The sequence below is a fragment of the Terrapene carolina genome, unplaced genomic scaffold (genome assembly GCF_002925995.2).
Source record: "Terrapene carolina triunguis isolate 2854851 unplaced genomic scaffold, T_m_triunguis-2.0 Scaffold58, whole genome shotgun sequence".
Classification (NCBI taxonomy): Eukaryota; Metazoa; Chordata; order Testudines; family Emydidae; genus Terrapene; species Terrapene triunguis.
In genome coordinates, this window is record NW_020664409.1 from 40,987,213 (window position 1) to 41,007,862 (window position 20,650).

The 20,650-nt window shown below is 41.9% G+C and overlaps 1 protein-coding gene across 1 annotated transcript in view; it reads right to left on the reverse strand.

The window, feature by feature from the left end:
• The window catches only part of KLHL14 (kelch like family member 14), a 76,725-nt gene extending 60,712 nt beyond the window's left edge, over nucleotides 1-16,013 (reverse strand). The window contains exon 1 of the mRNA XM_024195360.2: nucleotides 15,085-16,013. Coding sequence (XP_024051128.1) covers nucleotides 15,085-16,013 — 929 coding nt within the window. The remainder of the gene's footprint in view (nucleotides 1-15,084) is intronic.
• Nucleotides 16,014-20,650: the final 4,637 nt, after the last annotated feature.

Consider the following 20,650-nt stretch of genomic DNA (forward strand, 5'->3'; position numbering starts at 1 on the left):
TTTCTTTGCTCTCCCCCTGTGCACCACTGGCTATAGCAACACCAATTGGTAAAAATGAGACTGTGATGTTGTTGTGAGCCTCCCCAGAGTGGAGCCCTGCCAATGCTTGCTACTGATCCAGCGGCATGAACCTGCTCGACTGTGCAAAGTCACTCTAATTCCCTCTCTCTGTTTTTCTACCTTCTCCCCCAGGGGGCAACCACTGAAAGGAGTGACTACCCACCCATCAAGAGCTGGCAATTCGCTGCTATTAACCGTGACCGTGATTCCCAATCTGCTTGGCAGTTCTTAAGAATAGGACTGCAATGTCTCATATGCAGTAAAAACAGTTATATGCACCCTGGCCTCCACCACTATACCTGATGAACGTACATTTCTTTGCAACATTAATGGATTTAGCACAATTGTATGAGAAGAGGGGAAGGAAGTCCTAGACCCCCAGATGAGTCCTGATGCTTTAATAGTCACTTAACATATAATTGAATTTCTATCAGTCACCCTAAGCCTGAAAATGATAAATAAAGAACCCTGATAAAACAATTAATTCTATATATGATGGTGATATAGCATTTTAAAACACATCCATACTATTTATTGTCCATAAGGGACAGCATGTTTGCCATAATATACCCTTGCTATACACCACTGCTTTGTTGAGCAGAATAGTGTTATTGGCACTAATTTAGATATTTTTAATGAACATTTCTTGCAAGGAAAGCCAGAGAACTCCATTAATCAAGCTCCATTATCACTAAATTGTGTACTCACATCAATAGGGGGAACTCTCTGCATAGAAACTTCATTATTAGTAATACACTCCAGTAGAGGGAGCCTTATCACTGATGTCCATAGACTGTTTTTTTAAAATACAGTTTACATTATTATTGTGACTGTCTGACAGACTAATTTACATTTATGTTCATACTGTATCCTATTAAAAAACGGTGCAAAATAAACTCTAGCAAGTTTTGATTTTCTTTCAATATTGGTTGCCTTTAGATATGTGCTATCCCACCTGATTTTAATCAGAGGGAGAATGTACAATGGGAGATTCCATCCACATTAAGCTTAGGAATCAAACCTTTTGGATGGTACTGTGAGATGTTGCTACACAGAGTACAATTATAGTTCTAGATATTTGGGAAATATGACAACATATCAGAAAGACAGACAGGGGATGCTATAACAGATAGCTTTATTTATTCTGAAATTAATTTAAGGCTTTTGTAAGTTGTCAAATTGACAGCACAGGAAATGGAAACCCACAGAATTTATACAGCATGGGCAGTGACAGAGCAAGATTCTCCACTGTCATACCAATGTGCTTGAACCCTGATTTGGAGGGAGTCATTCAGTCTTCCTGACAATTCAGTCTTTGGCCTATGCACCAAAACTTCTATTTATTGTCAAATGATGGTTGTTACCAGTCTACTAGACTCCACATGTAAGTGAGATCAGAAATTGGCTCACAGTCATTGCCAGAAGGGACCAGATTCAAACTATGACTTAGCTGTCAAATAAATGTTACCAATTCCCTGCGATGTTCAGTTCTTCCAAATAAAGACTTTTAATGAAAGTATGGTAGATAGAAAATGTGCAACATAAGTGAATGCTAAACTCTTTTTTGTGACTGTACATGTAACTAGTGGCACAGCAAACTGGAGACATGTTAGTTATGCATGATCATCCCTAATGATAGAGAATAAATTGTTTATTCCAACCCTCTTGTGTTATATGTTATAGTTATATCACAATCAATTCTACTTGTATTATAAAAATTTGAATGCTCTTGTAAGATCTAGTTGATAAAGGAGCATATTTCAGTTTTCAACTTTCATCTAATAAACCCCTTTCTCCTCACAGCATAGTGAAAAACCAATGAACAAATAAGGCTTAATGGCTAAGGTGCAAAATGAAATGTCAGACTTAACTTTGAATTTCAAGACTTTGGCAGCATGCAATCCACCCTCAATTTTATTTGAACAAAACCCAATTTGTATATTTACAGTATCCTGAAGAGGGAACGACACATCTACAAAAGAAATATTTATTTTTTAAATGTTTTAGTCAATGAGGTAAATAAGAATAGTTTTATAAAAGTTCATATGAATTCACTAGCCAGGATCTTTTTGAGGAAAAGCATCTGGATCTTTCAGATAATTACTGTATGTTTTTTTATCAAAAATATGCACTATTTAATTGATTTATGTTCAGAAACATTCCAATGTATTGGGTAAATACAAGTGTCTATATTTCTTTATAAAGCATGTTTTATTGGGTTGGTAGACTAGATTCAAAGGTGCTTTTCTGATCTTTGGAGTAAATGCATCTATTCTAGGTTTTGAAATATGTATTTTTATTTACTAGCTCATACTATATATATGTTTGATATTATATCCAGTAATAGTATTACAGCAGAATGTTAACCTATACGCACATATTAAAACATGATACATGTGAAAAATCTCACGGTTCATAGGTAGTAACCTATTTTCAAACATGAATGTAATTAAATAAAAACAGTATGATAAAAGCATAGTCTAAAGCTCATGTGATTTGCTAGCAGAACCCTAAGAGAGATATTTTCCCTATTACATTGCTACTTAGTTATTTTGGTAATATGCAATTATCATCTGAAACACTTCAGATTACAACTGAAACACTTTCTTTTTATATTCTATATTTCATAGCATTGTATGTCACATGACATATTAATAGGATCATGATTCACATTCACACTAATATGGCTATTTATATTCCCTGATACTCAGTTAATACTAGTAGATCCCAACCTGGGGAGGTTGAAATGTTGTTGACTGTAGCAGGCATACTTGTGTAGTATTAAAAGCTGATATATGCTACTCTAAGTATCCTTTCCTGTAAACGGTTTTTGTACCCAAGCTCCAAGGGGTCTATTCTCCCCGATGCAGACACATACTCCTGTTAATTATTATTATTATTTTCCATGATAGCTGCTTCAATATGAAAATCTCAAAACACTTAATAACCCTTAATTAAGCCTCAGAGAACCCCAAGCCATGTGGAATTTATTTTACCTATTTCAGGGTGTGTAAAGTGAAGCAAAGGTATTTTAAGGCCAAAATTTTAAAACTTGGATGTCTCAAGTCAGGCACAAAAACCAATATATTTAAACACCTATATGAGTGGCCTGATTTTCAAAGATGCTGAATTCCCGCAACTCCTACTGACTTCAAAGGAAGCTGCAAGTGCTCAGCATCTCTGAAAACCTGGTCACTTATTTAGAAGTCTAAGCTAACTTTACGTTCACAGGTTGAAAATTTTAGCCTAAAGGCATGCCTACACGGCATTCTTCTTTTGGCGGCGTGTTCAGTACACAAGTATAGCCACCCTAGCACAGGTATAACTGCAGTGGAGCCGGTGACACACAGCTTAGGTGAGTACAATGAAGACACGCCTGATGGGTGTGGGTATAAGCCATACTTCCCAATCTACACTGCTATTTTTAGCAGTGTAGTGTCCTGCTGCCTCCTTGCTGCTGGAACCTTTCCGCTCTGCAGGAACAGACTTCACCAATAGGGAAAGGCTGTGGCAGGAGGAAGAGAGGGAGAAAGACTCAGGCAGCTCCCTGCTACTGAGCCTTTCCCTGATGCAGGTAAAGACTCTGGCAGCAGTGAAACGCTTTGGCAGGGGGGTTTCCCCAGTGCCTCCCCCCCTGCCAGACCCTTTCCTTGCTGCAGTGAAAGATTTTGGCAGCAGAGAGCTACTGAAGCCTTTCCCTGATGCCTGAGTATTTCACTGACACGTGTAGCTATCCACCGCACTGTGGACACTTCTTGCTTTTCACAACAGCATGAAGTTACACATATCCTACATGTTGCCCTGCCAGTCGTGTGTAAAATAAATATAGTCTAAGTGACTTGCTCATGGTTATGCAGTGAATCAGTGGTAGAGACAGGCACAGAATTCAGAAGTCCTGACACCCAGTCCCCATCCAAAGCAATTATTCAGTCCTGCCATCTCCATGTTAAAGTAAAACAATACCAGGGAAAATATCTTCCTTGCTGATTTATTTTTTCTGATTAACCACCCCTGTTGGGCTTTCCTCATCTCTGTAGCTACTGATAGCAGTTCAGAATTCTCTCTGTTGGGGAAGGAAGGAAAACCCCACCTATTCCAAGTCTGAAAGATTTCAAATTGAATAAGAAAACATCATATTAATTAATGTTTAAAGAATAGATTGGAATGAAATACAGAAATATCAATCTATTAACTTTTTACACATACTGTGTATGCTATTAAAAGTAATGAAGAAAACTGCATTTTTAGGGGGGATCCAGATTGGTGGTTATGTTAATCAAAGAACAGAAATTAGTAGATAAAAATGTGACCCCAGTTCAGTAAGCCATGATCAACTTTATGAACATGTTTAAATCCCACTGAAGTAAATTAAGTACTTTGCTGAATGGAGCCTATATAAGCCAACCTAGCACTGTTCAAAATAATAAGTAGTAAGAGTCCTAAGAAAATGATACTGGCAGAATGAGTTGGGTTAGTTACCAGTATAAACAAATAATTATTTTAAGGCTTAGATTTGACCTAAAAGTTAAAAATACACAGCCTCATTCAGCTCTGGTGTTAGTCCATTAGTTTAAATGAAGTCACACCAGGGATTAGTTTGGCTCACAGTGCCCATGACAGTTCTTGGAAAACGTTTTTTCCCAAAAGATGCATCTGAATGGAACAGTGGCCAGTTCATAATGCCTAACAAAGGTCCGAACAGAGAATCAGATTGCTGCACTGCAAATCTCTTCTGCTGCTGTGGCCATCCTCTTGGCCCAGGTTGAGGGTATTGGTCTTGCAGAATTTGCAATAAATCCCTAAAGAACCACCTTGCCAAGTTCTATACAGCCTCTTTTAATGCAAGATATGAGCTATCTGAAGATTGTTTACTTTGATGCTTTTTGTCTTCTGCAGTTTAGATGGAAAGACAAAATAAGTTCTGAGGCTTCATCAATCTTTTTTTACTCTTTATGGGCACTTGGAGAACTCTTTTCACAGCACGTTTACATCACAGCTTTCCTTTTTCATGCTCTGGTTTAGGGCTGAAATTTGGGAAGATAGTCTCTTGTGGCTGGTAAACTGACATTGGACATAAGTGGCAGGGATGTTTTAAGAACTACCTTAATGCTGTAGGAGTGCAATATAAGGTCTTCTAAGGCTAATGTATCCAGTGCTGATCCTCTCATTTCACAGGTAACCATGAGTAGAAACATTCATTTAACAGACAGAAGATACCAGGATACAGAGATTCAAATGTGGGCTTACTGACAGTTTGGAACACCAAATTTAAGTTTTGGTTTGGACACAAATTTTTGGATAGGCTTTATTAGATTCAGACACCAGTTGGGGATGTATACGTATCTGGGATCGTTTATCTGACCCTAATATAACTGAGAGACAAGGTGGGCGAGGTAATATCTTTTATTGAACCAACTTCTGTTGGTAAGATAGACAAGCTTTGGAGCTACACAGAGCTCTTCTTCAACTGGCAGAACAAGGGTCTAAACTTTTAGAGTACTCAAAGTGTGCCCCAAGGACACGCCCTTCTGTAGGAAGTCTGGGATGTGGGGAATATTTTTTTCTTAGGGTCACAGTTCTTGTCTCAATGCCAATATATGAATTTTAGCCAAATCCTGGAGTGTGCTCTATAGGTTCCCTACATAACAATATCCTAGAAATGATTTGGTTAGAACAACTTTTTTCCCCAACATATTCCTTTCCTTAGGAGGAGGCACCTGTGAGGAACTGAATGAGAGTTTTCTCATTCAGTTTGATGCCATGAAGATGGTATATACTCTTTCTGTTTTTATTATCTGTATAGGCCTGCTTAGCAGAGTACCCAGAGACAATGTGTATATTGTAGTAGAATTAATAGCTACATCTGTCTAAGCCTTCATTTGGTGACTCCAGGAAATAACTTTTTCCCCCATTCATTTTCTAGGGAGAGGAAGGGATGATTGGGGATTGACCTGCAGACTATTTGAGGGGTTGGGGATCTGGGACAGGAAATGGTGTATGATGTTGGGTAGAGGTTGGGGGAAGTTAACAAGTTGGGGGAGTGACCTGTTGTGGGGATTGATGTCTGTTTGTGATCTTCTTGATCTATTGAAATGTTTTAATTTTTGTCTAGCACAGAGATCACTGGATAAGTACTTCATAAATAAATAAGAAATAAGATACTCATTCCTAGAACATTTTTTTTAATCTCTGTCTTGTGAGTGACCTTGGAAGCAGAAGTCTAACTTGAGGCTGACTGTATCAATGAGAAATATGATTGAAGATTTCATGATTAAAGCACTACTGTGACTGTTGATGAGGTTGCCTGCTAACCACTATGCTTTTTTTATGTTTGTTTCCTTTTATGTACATTTCCTATATGATTGTCAAGGGAATTTCCACCCATGCTATTAAGACTAATGATTCCTGAGGTGACCCATGAGTTCTGAGTACCTTTCAGACTTTTTAACTTAGTTTCATGTTGTTACTAACGTGATGGTTTCTGAGTTTATTCTGAAAAGTTAAGATAGCAGGCTTCTCTGTTCTTAGTTCCAGGACACTCAGATTGAATATCTTCTTATTTGGTGGTTAGATCCCCTGTGTTGTTATATGGACTAAGTATGGGCTGCTATCCTTGAAGGTTGTCCTCCATTATTACTGTTTCTCTCGGAGGAACACCTAATAATGTCCTTTTCATCACTGTCTCCTTACATTACTAGCTTATTATTCATATTGACTAGAGATTGGTACCAGTTCTTCATAAAGAATCTCTGCAGCTATCGCATATGGAATCCTGCCATGGTTGTTATATCAATACATGAAACCACTGTTCCTTGTAGCTTGAGTGAGACACTAATATGTGCTTTCTTTGCCCGTGTTCCATTGTGAATAGCCAGCCAAACTTATCTTCTTGAATCTTTCCTCTGTCAAAGGTATTTCTCATCTTGTGTCACTGACTATGTTGAAACCAGTTTTTGTGTGTGGAAATTTATGAATCCATGTTTCTGTATTTCTGTTGCTGCAGAGTTAGTTGCTTCCTATACTTGCTCCTATACTCCTATGATTATATCGACACTAGAAAGTCATCCAAGCACAGGTATTTGTAAATTCACTGAGACCTGAGCTTTGCAAACATGTCTACTAACAACTCAGTGAATCCCTGAGGCACTCAATGTGATCTCAATGGAATGAACTTATACTCACAATGTTTGGCTTGCTAAGTGAGTAATAGAAACCTTCCATGCCAGTTTTATTGGCATGTAGACCTTTGAAAGATCTATGAATGTTATTAAGTTTCCTGATGATATGGGCCTTTGCTTGATTACAATGTTGGACGTATGTGTCAGGGTCCCCACAGCTGAACCCAGACCCAGCGCATTACCTTCAGACACATCCTTAAACCCTGCAGCAGGGGAGGGTCCCTGGCTGCTTAATAGTGTTCCATGCCTGCAGCTATGTTTCCAGTCCTGCTCCCTACTCTCAGCTCCTTCCCTGCTCCTGCCTCTTGCGCTGTATTCCTAGATTCACCCCTGGTTTTCTCCCCCTAGCTCAGAGTTCCAGATTTCTGCTCCTGCCCCTGCTCCAGCTAATAATCTGGTTCTGAGGCTTGACTTCTGATTCCTGGCTCTCGACAATGGTTCACTACCTGGACTTGGTATCTCGGCTCCTGATTTGGGCTCTTGCCACTAGGCCTGGTCACCTCTGCTCCACTAGGCCACCCTCCTGCCCTGACCAGTAGGTAAGATTGACTACAGCCTGGTCCATAACAGTATGTGGCTGTACACGTACTCTACCTCAATTTATTCTTTCCTGCTGTCTGTGGTTCCTTTTCATTAGGAAGCTGGGCTTAGGAAATGAGAATTGCTGCTGTTATCTGAGTAGAAGTGATCTTGGCTTGATTTGTCTCCTCCATTGCCTCTGTTCCTAAACATGTTTCTTTTGTATCCTGAGTTCTTTCTAAAATTTCTCCCTGAGTCCCACAGGAGCTCTAAAAGGGCTGTCTGTTCCTTTAAGGTTGGTTATCTTCTTTTCCTCTTGGGTTTCTGAAGGAAAGACATTTTTATTTATTTATTTATATTTTTTTGTCTGCTGCATCAGCTTCTACTTTTTCCAGCTTCTCCCTGAACAGTCTGCTTCTTTCAAACTTGGCAGGTGATAATAGTTCTTCAAAGTTGGCTGTCTGCCTTCCAAGGACACAGCAAGAGATATCTACTAGCAACAATACTGGGTGCCATGGTCCTTAAGGGAAATTTCAGGAGCCAGTGATTATCTCAGCTATGAAAAATGATGCCAAGAAGTATTTTGGATGATAGATTTTAACTTCCAGTCCTTTGAAACTTCTATATATTTTATTTTGTTACACTAAGCAGGAGCTGGATGGCAAAGCCAGTGGTGAATAGAGCTAGATGGGAAATGGTTTATCAGATAGATTTCAAAATTGTTCCCACCCTGAATATGGACAAAAAGTCAAACTCAAAATTTTTTAGTGAACCATAAATAATAATACAAAAAATCAGTTCAGGACAATTGAAACATTTCATTTTGATCATTTTGAAATCTTTGTTTAGAGACTAACAAAACATTTTATTTTGATTTTAAGTGGAGTGGATTTCTGAGTAGAGAAATTAATTGAACTAACCCATTCCTGCAAAAAGTTTTGGTTTCAACAAATTACCATTTTCCAGAGAAAAAAATATTTTGCTGAAAAATTCCCAATCACCTCTACAGTGGACTCCAGCCCAAAATTTCTCCTAAGGGGCCCCACTAACTTCAAATATGTTTCTTCTTTTGAGAAGACATCTTGTTGTGCAATAATAATCATGGCCTTTGTCAGGGATGAAGCTGCATTCACTTTTTGGGATAGAGAGAGACTTCGCTGCATTTTCTAAGACTTACCTGAACTATCAAATAGTGATCTTATTTTTACTGGGATTTTCCCTCAATGTGTGTTTAACAGAACTCAGATCTCTTTCTTGGGAAAAAACATTAGCTGTTGATTTTATTTTCTGTCTTCAGCTTTTCCTCACAAATATCCAGGTTGGTTATCACTATTTTGAATACGGAGTTGAATGATTCTACTGAGGCAGACCTTTCATTTACAATAGCCAGCAATTACAGATTCAGAATTTCAGAGTTCTCCTTCCTCCATTGAGGAACTTCTCTGCCTTCAAGATACATATGCAGAAGGAAACGTGCATGAGGCTATCCTCCTTCAGCCATCCTTACCTCTGCCCTCCAGGGGATCGGGATGCATGCTGGGAAAAGGGCAGCAGAAGAATGGATTGGGAGCTGGGAGGGGAAAATCCCACGCAGAACACTAGTACGGCTGGGGAACATGCACATCCTCCTCCCTCTGGCTCCATAGTACTAACATGCAAAAGATAATACAGCCTGCCTCTGCTTGTTCCATGAAGCCTCCTCACTGATGGGGGGCCTCCTTTAGGTGAATTTCTGGGGCAACTGCAATTAGAGCAGTGTTCTCAAGGAGTGGGCCACTGTGGGGAGAAGGCCTCATTGAATGACTCAGGTTGACCTCCTAAGAATCCTCAAAGTTTGTGAGCGGGCCCCACAGCAGGTTTCATGTGGTAGAGGGTGACGGCACATCCAGCCCCTTCCAAACTGAATGACTGAGGAGTAACCCTGTGAAGAGATTTCCACCCTCATTAGCTCCCTCCCAGGGAGATATTTTATTTTTCTGCTAAAATAATGGGATCAGAGGATCTGGTTAAAAACTCTCTTTAGCAGAGGACTTGATCAGAGATTCAGAAAAGTGCTTTTTAAAAATAAATAGCCTATACTTCGTTGATGGTCCCCACACTGGAGACCATCAAAACAGTCCTTGGGATGCTGGAGGAGATGATGTGTTTCTCCTTGCTCACACTACAGTTGGGCCTAGAAACTGGATAGCACTTAACCCCACTGTAGTTGTGAAGCATTTCATCATCTCATCTGTCTAATAAGGATCCCGCTGAAGAATTGTCCTGACCTACTGTTTAAGTAGCAGTCTCGCTGGAGTCTCAATATCCCCTTCCACAATGGTAAGATCTTTAATCCTCCCTCTCTATGCTTACACTTTGGATGCACAAATGGATGCACATAAGGCAACTGAAACTAATTAGGATTAAACTGACTACAGTTCTTTGGTTCATTTCCCTGCAGCCTCCAATGTCAGTCTCTATTCGGCAGCTCAGTTGAGAGAGTCCTGTTGTAGGTACAATTTACAGATATTAATTCAGGCACATAAAGCCTGATCCAAAGCCTACTGAAGTCAATGGAAAGCTATGATCCAATTCCACTAAAATCAATGTGAGTCTTTCCACTGATTTCAATGGCAGAAGATTGGGCCCTGTATTACCAGACCTCTGGCTATCTGTATAGAGGTTATTACAGCAACCTATGTACTATCCTCTTTATCATATGGTACAAACACACATATACACATATTTCCATAAAAAAGAGTTGGCCTGATTCTGCTCTCACTTATGCCAGAGTAAGGCCCTGATTCAGTAAGAAAAGCCAATGGTGAAATTTCCATTGACTTTAGTGGATCCAAAATTTCTCCCATGTGACTAACTTTAAGCATGTGAGTGATCCCACTGGGCATGTACTTAAGTACCTACCTGAACCAGGGTCTATATCAGGAGCAAAGAAGTCAAAGAAGTGACCAGTGCAAAATTAGTAAAAGAGACACCAGAATAAAGTTAAGTATGTGCTTAAGTGCTCTGCTGAATCAGAGCCCAATTATTCAGCACCTTGAAGGATCAAGCCTCTAGCATACCACAGTGTTTAATGGGAATATTACTCTTAAACTTTCTTAAGAATTACAGTTTAGTTGTAGTCTGAAAGGTAACTTTGCAAAAAAAGTCATTATGGGGTTCCATCTTTATTGTCTCTGTGGCTTCCAGAAAGAATCTGCTTGGTTTATAGGTGGAAATCTGTTTTCTTTTACTAACTGAGACTCCTGAAAATCCAACATGAAAGTCAAACTGGACTCTTTCTAGCTCATGCATTAGCAACAATACAGATTTTGCATTTGGAACTCAGTAAATAATTCTGTTCCTTCTGCATGAGCCAGAATAAAATCCAGTTCCCTCTCCCATAGCTATATTGGCTCTGCAGTGCTGAAAAGAGTGAAAATTTATTTTACGCAGTATAGTAAATAGATATGACTCAGAACACATTCAAGGGACATCTCTGTTAAGTAAGATGGTACCATTTTTATGTAGATACTTTTGAAAGCAAAACAACCATATGTTAAGCTTTCTGATATTTACTTTTCCTACTTGGTGAGAATTGAAGAAATGTGAGTAGGTCAAATCCCAAAGTAGTTGTGTGCTATAATTTTCAAGTAGTACATTAGAGACAAAGGGCTGGTCCACACTACCCGCCTGATTCGGCGGGTAGAGATGGATCTTCTGGGATCGATTTATCGCGTCTCATCTGGACGCGATAGATCGATCCCAGAAGCGCTCCCCCGTCGACTGCGGAACTCCTGCTCGCCGAGAGGAGGAAGCGCTGTCGACGGGGGAGCCTGCCTGCGCCGCGTGGACCCGAAGTAAGTAAATTTAGTTCGATCTAGGAAACGTCGACTTCAGCTACACTATTCTCGTAGCTGAAGTTGTGTTTCCTAGATCGATCCCCCGCCCCAGTGTGGACCTGCCCAAAGGTGTTGTTTTAAGTAAGGAAGAAAGTTATCAGGTGAATTTTTAGTGTGTGTGTGTGATCTTCCCAATTTCTTCTATGCTTACCAAGCAGATGTCTATGTCACTGTGCTGTTTACTTCTCAGTGATTAAAAACTTTAGTGTACATAAGGAGTAACTTAGTTCTTAAAGACCCATGAATCCTTTTTGAATAACCTTTTATCATTTTTTTGAAGTTCTAATCTATTAAGGTTATTATTGCTCCCAGGAAACCAATAGTGAACTTTGACAATCCTACAAATATTTCTTTTCATCCATTTATTTTATTGTTCAGTCATTTTTAGATATTATTTTTCAAATTCATAATTCCAGAAAATGTTGCCATATCTTTTTTCTTAAAAATAACATTTTTACTGAATGTTAAGCCTATCAGAGATCATAGTTTTAGCAAATATATACATAGCAGACAGCAAAAGCTTGTCTGGACAGGTGTATAAGTTTGTCTTTGTTTATTTCTTTCATTTCACTAGGTAAAACAGTACTTCTTACTCAATAGACCAGTGCTTTGTATGTATTCTGAGTCATATTTAGTCAGTAAAGTAAGTAGATACATTTTCACTCTTGTCAGAACTTCAGTGTAGCTAAGAGAGAGGGATCTGAATTTTTAAAGGCATGTGCGGATTAGTACAATCTGATGGAACAATGAGGTGACCTTAAGATCATCAAGACACAACAATGGATCTTGAATGAGAATTATCAATTCTGTGCTCTGCAATCCAGTCCCAAATATGAAAATACACAAAATGCATTCTGTATCCTAGTTGTTTTGGTACTTCAATATTTTAACACTTCATGGAAGGTTGTATGTATGTTTGTAAAATTAGATTTAAAATGTTTTAGACCTACCACTTGTGATGCTCAAAACAAAACAGAAGCTAGTTACAACACTGTTTCTAAACATATGTTAAAGTTGAGAAGGTGACAGTGTGTTATTCACCTTTTAAAGTTAATAAAAGGATGTCTGGAATATTATCAACAATACCCAGACCTATTCCAAATAAAAAATATGATTTTCATAGTCTCTCTTAGCCAATTAAACAACTGCCATTTAGGAGCCAATTTAAGTCTGTTAAGTACAATCCTTTATGTACTTTCCTGCTTAAAGGAAAAGACCACTTCCAGCAGCAGGAGTATCAGATTCTTACAGCATCCATGACACTTGTAAGCATTCAGTGGTCAGAACACCACTACATATCCTTCAAATGATATGGACCAGTGAAGCTGGAAGGTATCTTCACTGAACCAAACAGCCTGGTATCTCAGCAATCCACCAGGACATGAGCCCCAGCATGCCCCAGGGTGGTGTGCAGAATCTAGACTGAAACAGGTAGTGGATTTTGCATTTTGAAAGTCAACTGTTCTGAATGTTGAAATCTAAGGATATTTACCAGAAATACTTTTTGCTGCAAATGTTTGTATTAATTTTTGATTCCAGTATCTAGCAATAGGAATCATTTAGATACTTTGGTGATGGGTGTAAACAAAACCCTAAAACAGACAAACAGAGATAATAAAGGAAGGCACTTATAGTATTTCTAAAGCTAAATCATCTGGGTACATATTAAAATTAGATTTTCAAAAAATATTCGGCATTAACAGTAAAATATCATGTCATTTAAAATCTTAATATTATACCACTCTTTCCTATTAATACCAGGTATTAATAATAGCCCACTTAATATTAGTAATAGTTATAATGCAGAGCAAAATCTTCTAAACATGCATTGATTTTTGTAATACTGTGTCTCCATGTTTGCTTTATATTATTCCATTTTTTGAACAAAATGAAGTACATGCCTATTGTAAGAGAAGAAAAATTAAACCCTTCAAATATCCTTTTAATTTAGTTTCCATTAACTAACTACTCATTAAACTATATGGTATACTTTCACCTCCTGACACTAACCTCACATTGTCAATCTTCTACATCACGATTCATTACCTCATTAATACGAAAATAACTGAGATGTCATAGATATAAACATTATGAAGTCACAAGTTTTGATGCATAATATGTAATTTATCTGAACGTCAATAATATCAGAACAAGTATGACTACAATTCTTCTTACAAAAATCAATTAATGGGATTTAAGTATATGTATTATAGTTTAAAATGTATTGTATTGAAGATGCATCCTCTTTTTTAAAGACAGAAAATTGCGGGGAAATGGCCTATAATAATTACAAGAACTTCTCAAGTCATGAATCTTTACATGCACGGTCAAATCTAACACTTACACTTTAATGCTATGGATTAGGCGTGATATCTTATGGAGTTGTGATGATTACCACAATAGGAAGATGGAAAGCTGACAAGATACTAACTCCTAATGCAAACAGCCCAGGGAGCTCATAATAGGATTTAAAACTGATGCTAGTAAACCATGCCTGTTTCCCACATTATATTTTAAGAGGCAGCAACTAAATCGTAATCCTGTTTGCAATACACACCTCTAAAAACAGTTTTGTAAATGGATAGCTACGCATATACCAAATTATACGGTGTTGTAGTGTCTGGAAAACAGCGTAGTATCTTTTCCATTTTGCTGTATTTCCAACCACCCAGCACTGACAGTGGTGTGCAGTGGGAAATTACCCCTCCCTCTCTTTATCCTAGTCAGTTTCCCGTTAAAGGTGTCGTAGCTTCATAAATTAATGGAGAGATTTTAAAAGACAGAAGCTTTTGCTCTCAGATATTAGACAGATCAGCATCAACTTCAGCATCAGCAACTTCTCTGATCACTGAGAAAAGGGGAGGGAACAAAAAAGTTTGTTTGGCAGGGCTGGGGGGAAAGGGTAGCACTGCAATCCTTCATTTCCATCTTTGTCTGATTTGTACTGAACAAGATGACACTGAAGAGATATGACACTTTATTATCAAAAGTCCTTTCCCGGAGACGAAGGTAGGTTAAAATATTACAAAGAGGTACAGCTAGCTAGGGCTATAGCAAAACCTTCTAGAAACGTTAGTTGCACAGCACAATCATTCCATATCAAACTGACCGCACAGATCATAACTAATGGATCAACAACACTACCCACGTTTTTGCTCCTTTAGGGTGTAATACACTTGGTATTTCTCTGATGCGATTGTGCGTTTTATATCTGATACCTGTGGCTGTGTCTGCCCCCCGCCCCCAGCTCAGTGTGTGGGTGTGCGAGAGGGGGCTCCCTCCTCCCCTCTGCATGCTCCTCACCCCAGCTCTCTTCCTTTGTTGGATCTTTTCATTGAACTCAACTTTTACCCCTCCAGGCATTTATTGAAAATCACTAAGTTTGTGACTGAATCACCCCCACCCTTCCCACTTGCCAGCCACTGTCCTCCATTCAGCTTCCCCCTTACCTGCTGGCCAGGCTCTGCCTGCAGTGCTGCCTGAAGGGCATCAGGTGGTAGTTCATGGCGTCCAGCAGCAGCTTCTGGCAGACGGGGTCGGTGCGCATGAAATCCACCGACTGGACCCGCTCCACCAGCTCCGGGGCCGGAATGAGGGCGAAGCGGAGGCGCTTCATGAGGTCCGGGGCGTATTGCATGCGGGTCTCCCGGTCGTGCTCCAGCCAGAGCACGGACATTTGGAAGAGCGCCAGCTCCGATTCCACAGGGGGAGGCAGCGAGTCGAGCAGGGCGCGCATCTCCTCGAAGTTGAGCAGCAGCACGTCCTCCACCAGGTACTTGTTGGCCAGCTTCTTGGTCTCCTCCAGGCCGTGCAGGGCGGCGATCTTGCACACCTGCTTGTAGTTCTGCACCGAGATCTGGTCGTTGAGGAACTGCACGCACAGCTTGGTGACCTGCGGGATGTGCAGGATCTTGCTGACCGACAGCACCTCCTCCACCGTGTCCAGGGACAGGGTCACGTTGGCCGTGTACAGGTACTCCAGCACCAGGCGCAGCCCGATGGACGAGCAGCCTTGCAACACCAAGTTGTTGATGGCTCTGGGGCTGGCCAGGAGCTTGTCCTCTGGGGAGGAAGAAGGGGTGCCTGGCTCCTCCTGCTGCTGCTCCTTGGGGGGTCCCCCCAGGCCCAGCCCGTCCTGAGCGCCCGGCCCCAGAGCCAGGGGTTGGGGGTTGCCGCCACCGCCGCTGCTGGAGAAGAGGGATCGGAAGTACTGGGAGCAGGAGGCCAGCACGGCCTTGTGGCAGTGGAACTGCTGGCCCTGGGCCGTCAGGGTCACGTCGCAGAAGAGCTGCTTCCTCCACAGCAGGTTGAGGCCATGCAGCAGGTTGTCGCTGTGGCTGGGGTCGAAGGTGGAGGTCCTGTCCCCGGATCTGGACATGGCGAGCAGCCTCAACGCACCTGCCTTTAAACCCTCCTCCAACCTGGGCAAAGGGGGCAGGGGAGGGAAGGGGACAACAATAAACACAGAGCTTTACAGCAGGCCTGGAGCACTCATCATTGCTAGATGTGCATGTTTGCAACGAAAGAGTCTCTCCACTCGGCCGCCCCCTCCCCAGAGCAACGGCCCTAAAGCCATGCACAGCAGCAGCAAGCTGGCGCCGGGTGCACCTGGGGGCTGGAGGCTGCACAAGCTCCTGGGGCCGGTGCCTGGCGCGGGGGCTTTGTCCTCCATGCACGGGGCTTGTGTAACTAGGGAGCAGAAGGAAGCAGAGGGGCAGGGAGGCGCGCGGCTTGGAAAGCCTCCTCCCCCCCCCCCCCCCAGGTCAGCCCAGCCTCGGCGGCTCCCTGCCCAGCCTGTTGCTCTCCCTCCCCTCTGCTGCTCGCGGCTCTACAGCGCCGGGCTCCGCTTAGCCCCGCTGCAGCCCGCGCGCGTTTGTGTGGCCCCCGGGGGAGGGGGGCGCCGCGCGCTGCCCCGCGCTCCCGCCGCTCCACTTGCGCGCTTGGCAGGAGTTGGCAGCCTGGCGCTGGGCAGGCGGAGGGGGGGAGCCGGGGCTTGTCCTGCCCTCTGGTTTCTTCGCCTCTGGGCAGGAGGCGCCGCCGCTTTTAACTCCGCGAACTGTGGGACGTTCGAGTTGGGGGGAGCCCGGGGGGAGCCGCTGGCATCTGCCCGGCTGCCTCCCGCCACTCCCGGAGACGCCCCGCCGCGCCGGGAGGCGCCGCCTGGGGCCGGGGCTCAAGGCGCCGCGTGGGACCCTATACGGCACCTTCGCGGGCTGGAAAGAAGGGGACCGGGGCTGGCCACATCCCGCCTCCGAGAGAGCTGAGCCCGCCACTGCTCTTCCCCCTGCTCGGCGGGACCCTCCCGGGCCCGGCTCCTTCCATTGCAGCGCGGCCGCTCACTCCTCACGAGCACTTGCTTTCCTTATATTTTCCTTATTTACTGGGGGGGGGAGGGAGGTCTCCCGCGCCACTTTCCCTGCCCCGCTCCGGCTGAACCCCACCACCCCCCACTTTGCCTTTCCAGCATGGGTTTAAGAAATCTCCACGAGCCTCTCCCTTTAAGTGGACCCGGTCAATTCTCCCCCGCCCCCCCCCACCACACACACACACACTCTCCTCCTCCTCCTTCTCCCTCCCCTTCTTTCTTTCTCGTTTGCCCATTTCTTGCAATTGGAGTTTATTCTCCAAAGGCGTTTGTTACACAACTCCCCCCCTCCCCGCCAGCACACACACAAATACACCCCGCTCCTCCCCAACAACAAACAAACCAGAAGACACAAGAAAATACACACAGACGGCTAGACACAAGGCCAGAAACTTACCTGCTCCACAACCAGCGGCCAAAGTAAAGGTTCACTTAAGCTCCCCCCCAAAAAAAATCAATTGTCCTTCCTTTTTAAAGGTTTGATCGCTCCTTCCAAAAAAACCCCAACCTTCTGGTTCCCAACTCGGAGCAGTCACTCTTTACAATTTATTTTGTCGTACATCATTTGATCACCATGAATTAGCAACAGCAAGAAAATGTAGGAGAGGGAGAAGGAGAGAGAGAGAAAGAGAGAGAGAGAGCGCTGAGCTTTCTGCAAGAGAAGAAGAAGAAAAAATGTACGTGTGACAAATTATGCTACCAAGAAACAACACATCATTATCCTTGGGCCTGGGGCTCAGTGAGTCGTAACGAGAGTAATAGGAAATCCACGGTTGGGGAGAGAAACGGTCGTGCATGGCCAGTGGAGAGAGACCATACAGGGGGATGGATGCTGGAGAGACTCGCAAAATTATGGCTCAAGGCTATTGTAAAAATTGTCGAGCGTAAATGACTGCGATTTCAAACATCTTTGGAAGAAAGAAGGGGAAAAAGCTATCCCCCCCCCCTCCTCTCTGCCTCCCTCCCTCTCTCCCTCTCTCTCTATAAAGAACCGTCAAGTTTTAGTGCGCATTGCTAATTAGTCAATTTCTCTCTGCCTTCACAGGCTGGCGACTTTGCTGCTGAGCTGAAACTGCTAATTTCTGTGACCAGCTTTTTTCTTAGCTGTGATCTGGATGAATGAGTAGCTGTCTCACAGAGATGACAAAAATAAACTCTAATCCCCCCCAAAATTTCCACTACATCTTTCTCATGCATAGATTTATGATCTTCAAGCGCCCTGTGCAATATGCAAACTTTTTGTGTGTGTGTCTGTGTATATACTGTTCTATTCAGGTTGCACTATATTTGTATTCTGCCTTCCCCCTGGATGGGAAGGAAATAACGTCTGATCTTAATACACAATATATTGTCACTTCTTTTCTCCCCCAACGTTGCATTTATGTTATTGGTTTGACAGGTTACATCCTTCGTCCTTGCATGTGTGATGGGGCTGGGGGTAAGGTAGATAGGAGACGAGGAAAGTGAGGCTAGTGAATGGTATTAGTGGTAAATCGTTCCCTTTACATTTGTTCCCCTGCACTATTCAAGATTTATGATCTTGTTTGAAGGCATATTTTCTCTATCGTTTTGTGTGGTTAGACAACCGTCTCTGAACTTCACTGTCAGCTCTTCAACAGATAAGGGTTCAGAAGTCACATTTTTTTTATTGGAAGATTAGCATATTGTCAGATTTGTCTTTCGGTTTGGAGACTTTGCAATGCAGAAACCTGAATCAAATGGCAGGAAAGCAGCTGCTATTTCACAAACATAACCTTTCAACTTTCTGCCAGATCTGATGCCTTAGGAACGTGCACAGCTCATGGTTTTTTGACTCCTTTGTAGAATTAACAATCGGATGGAGTTCTCTTTTAGGCATTTTGGCTTTTTTCTTACACCAAGGGGCATTTTGGTAGAGGACATGTTCTTCACACTTTATCTCATGATATACTACACCCTCACATTTATAGCTCTGTTCTTCTGGTGTCAAGTCTCCATTCGAGGGGTGTGTGCATGCAGGAAGGTATGTCCTTGAATTAAATGTACATGAAAGGAGACGGAAGAGCACTTTCAGAAAGTTTTAGCTGGTGTGAAATCCATAAGTACCACGCTTTCCAGCTAATAACAGGACTCTTATCATTAAAATAAACACTAATGGTGTTTCCTTGAAAGGCAGCCCTCATTGTCTTTCTCCTTAACTTGCAAAAAGATACCAAGCTGGAAGTCAGATTTCTCAGGATGTGGACAGTCTCATCTTGAAATGCTGGAACTGAAAGAAGCTGGACTGTAACTTCCAGGACAGTTCTCACTTTAACTTGCTTTTTTGGTGACCCAAAAGAAAAATCTACTGTGCCATATCTTTTCAGTTTTTTCCTATCTAAAAGCTCCCTCCTTTTAGAGCAAGAATCTCCTTCCTCCTCTGTACAGTGCTGCCTTCCCTGGATGTAAAGTGTCACTAAATTGTGGTAGATGGGAAGAGCAATTTTTATATCATCTTTATGCTGTTAAACTTTACTATATTACTGCTGTAATGGCTGTAAATAATCCCAGTAGGTTTTTGTATAGTTCTTCATTAAATGATGTGTCACATACTCTTACACGCTATACGCTGCAAAAAGATGTCTTTGAAGGTTTTGACTGACCCAGCCAACATCTTGCAGATTTCTAGCACTAACGTTGAAATGCTTTGCTCAGTGGAAAACACCATGGTTTGTTGTTTTGTTTTTTACTTTGCTACCCAAACCAATATCAAAATGAAGCTTAATCTTATTTCCATAAATGAGCTTTGGCCATTTACGCATTATAAATGTGTAATCTTCTCTCATGCTGTCTGAAGTGGCTCACAAATTGGTTGGATGTTCTGTAATTAGATATCACCAACCCAGTAACAAATGTGAACTCTTAAACCACTATAACAGTCTTAAACCCCACTATAACAGTATGGAGTCACAGATAGTCCCCTTGGGTATTCCAGTCCATCTTGCCTGGGTAGCAAGATAGACAATGTGATAGATGGTCACTTTACACCAAAAATCACAACAATATTCAGGTTACTTCCAGTCCCAAAGGACCGGTTACTTACCTGAGGCCATTTGTACTCAGATTTCAAACCAAAGACAATGTCTGTAGCCAGTCCTGTAATAAACTAACTAAAGATTGATTAACTAGGGAAAAGAAATGAGAGTTTTTTGCAAGGTTAAAACAGGAAACATATACATACAAATGAGTTACATCTTAGATTTAAAAAGATAATATAATCATCTGTAATAAGCAGCTCTGTATATCCTTTAGGATACATAGCATGGGGATCTCTCGCTTATGTTTAGGAATCTTTGCCCCAGTTTCTCCTTGTCAAGAATTTTTATTCCCTTCACCACAGAATCCAAACTGATGGGATGAGTTCATGTGCAGGCCTCTTCTTCCTGGAGAGAGTGAGGAATGCAGTCAACAAGGTTTCTGTCTTTTGATGCTATACAATGCCTCATTTGCCTTCAGTGGTCCATCTTGTATGCAGGACAAGTACTTTCCCTTAATTAATGCTTCTTTTCCTGTTTGGTGAGTTACACAATTAAAGAGGTTTACAATGCAAACACTCAATATAACTTTATACCATGCAATGCAGCTATTGTAAGTAGAATTAATACATGAAGCATCCTACTAGATTTCCATAA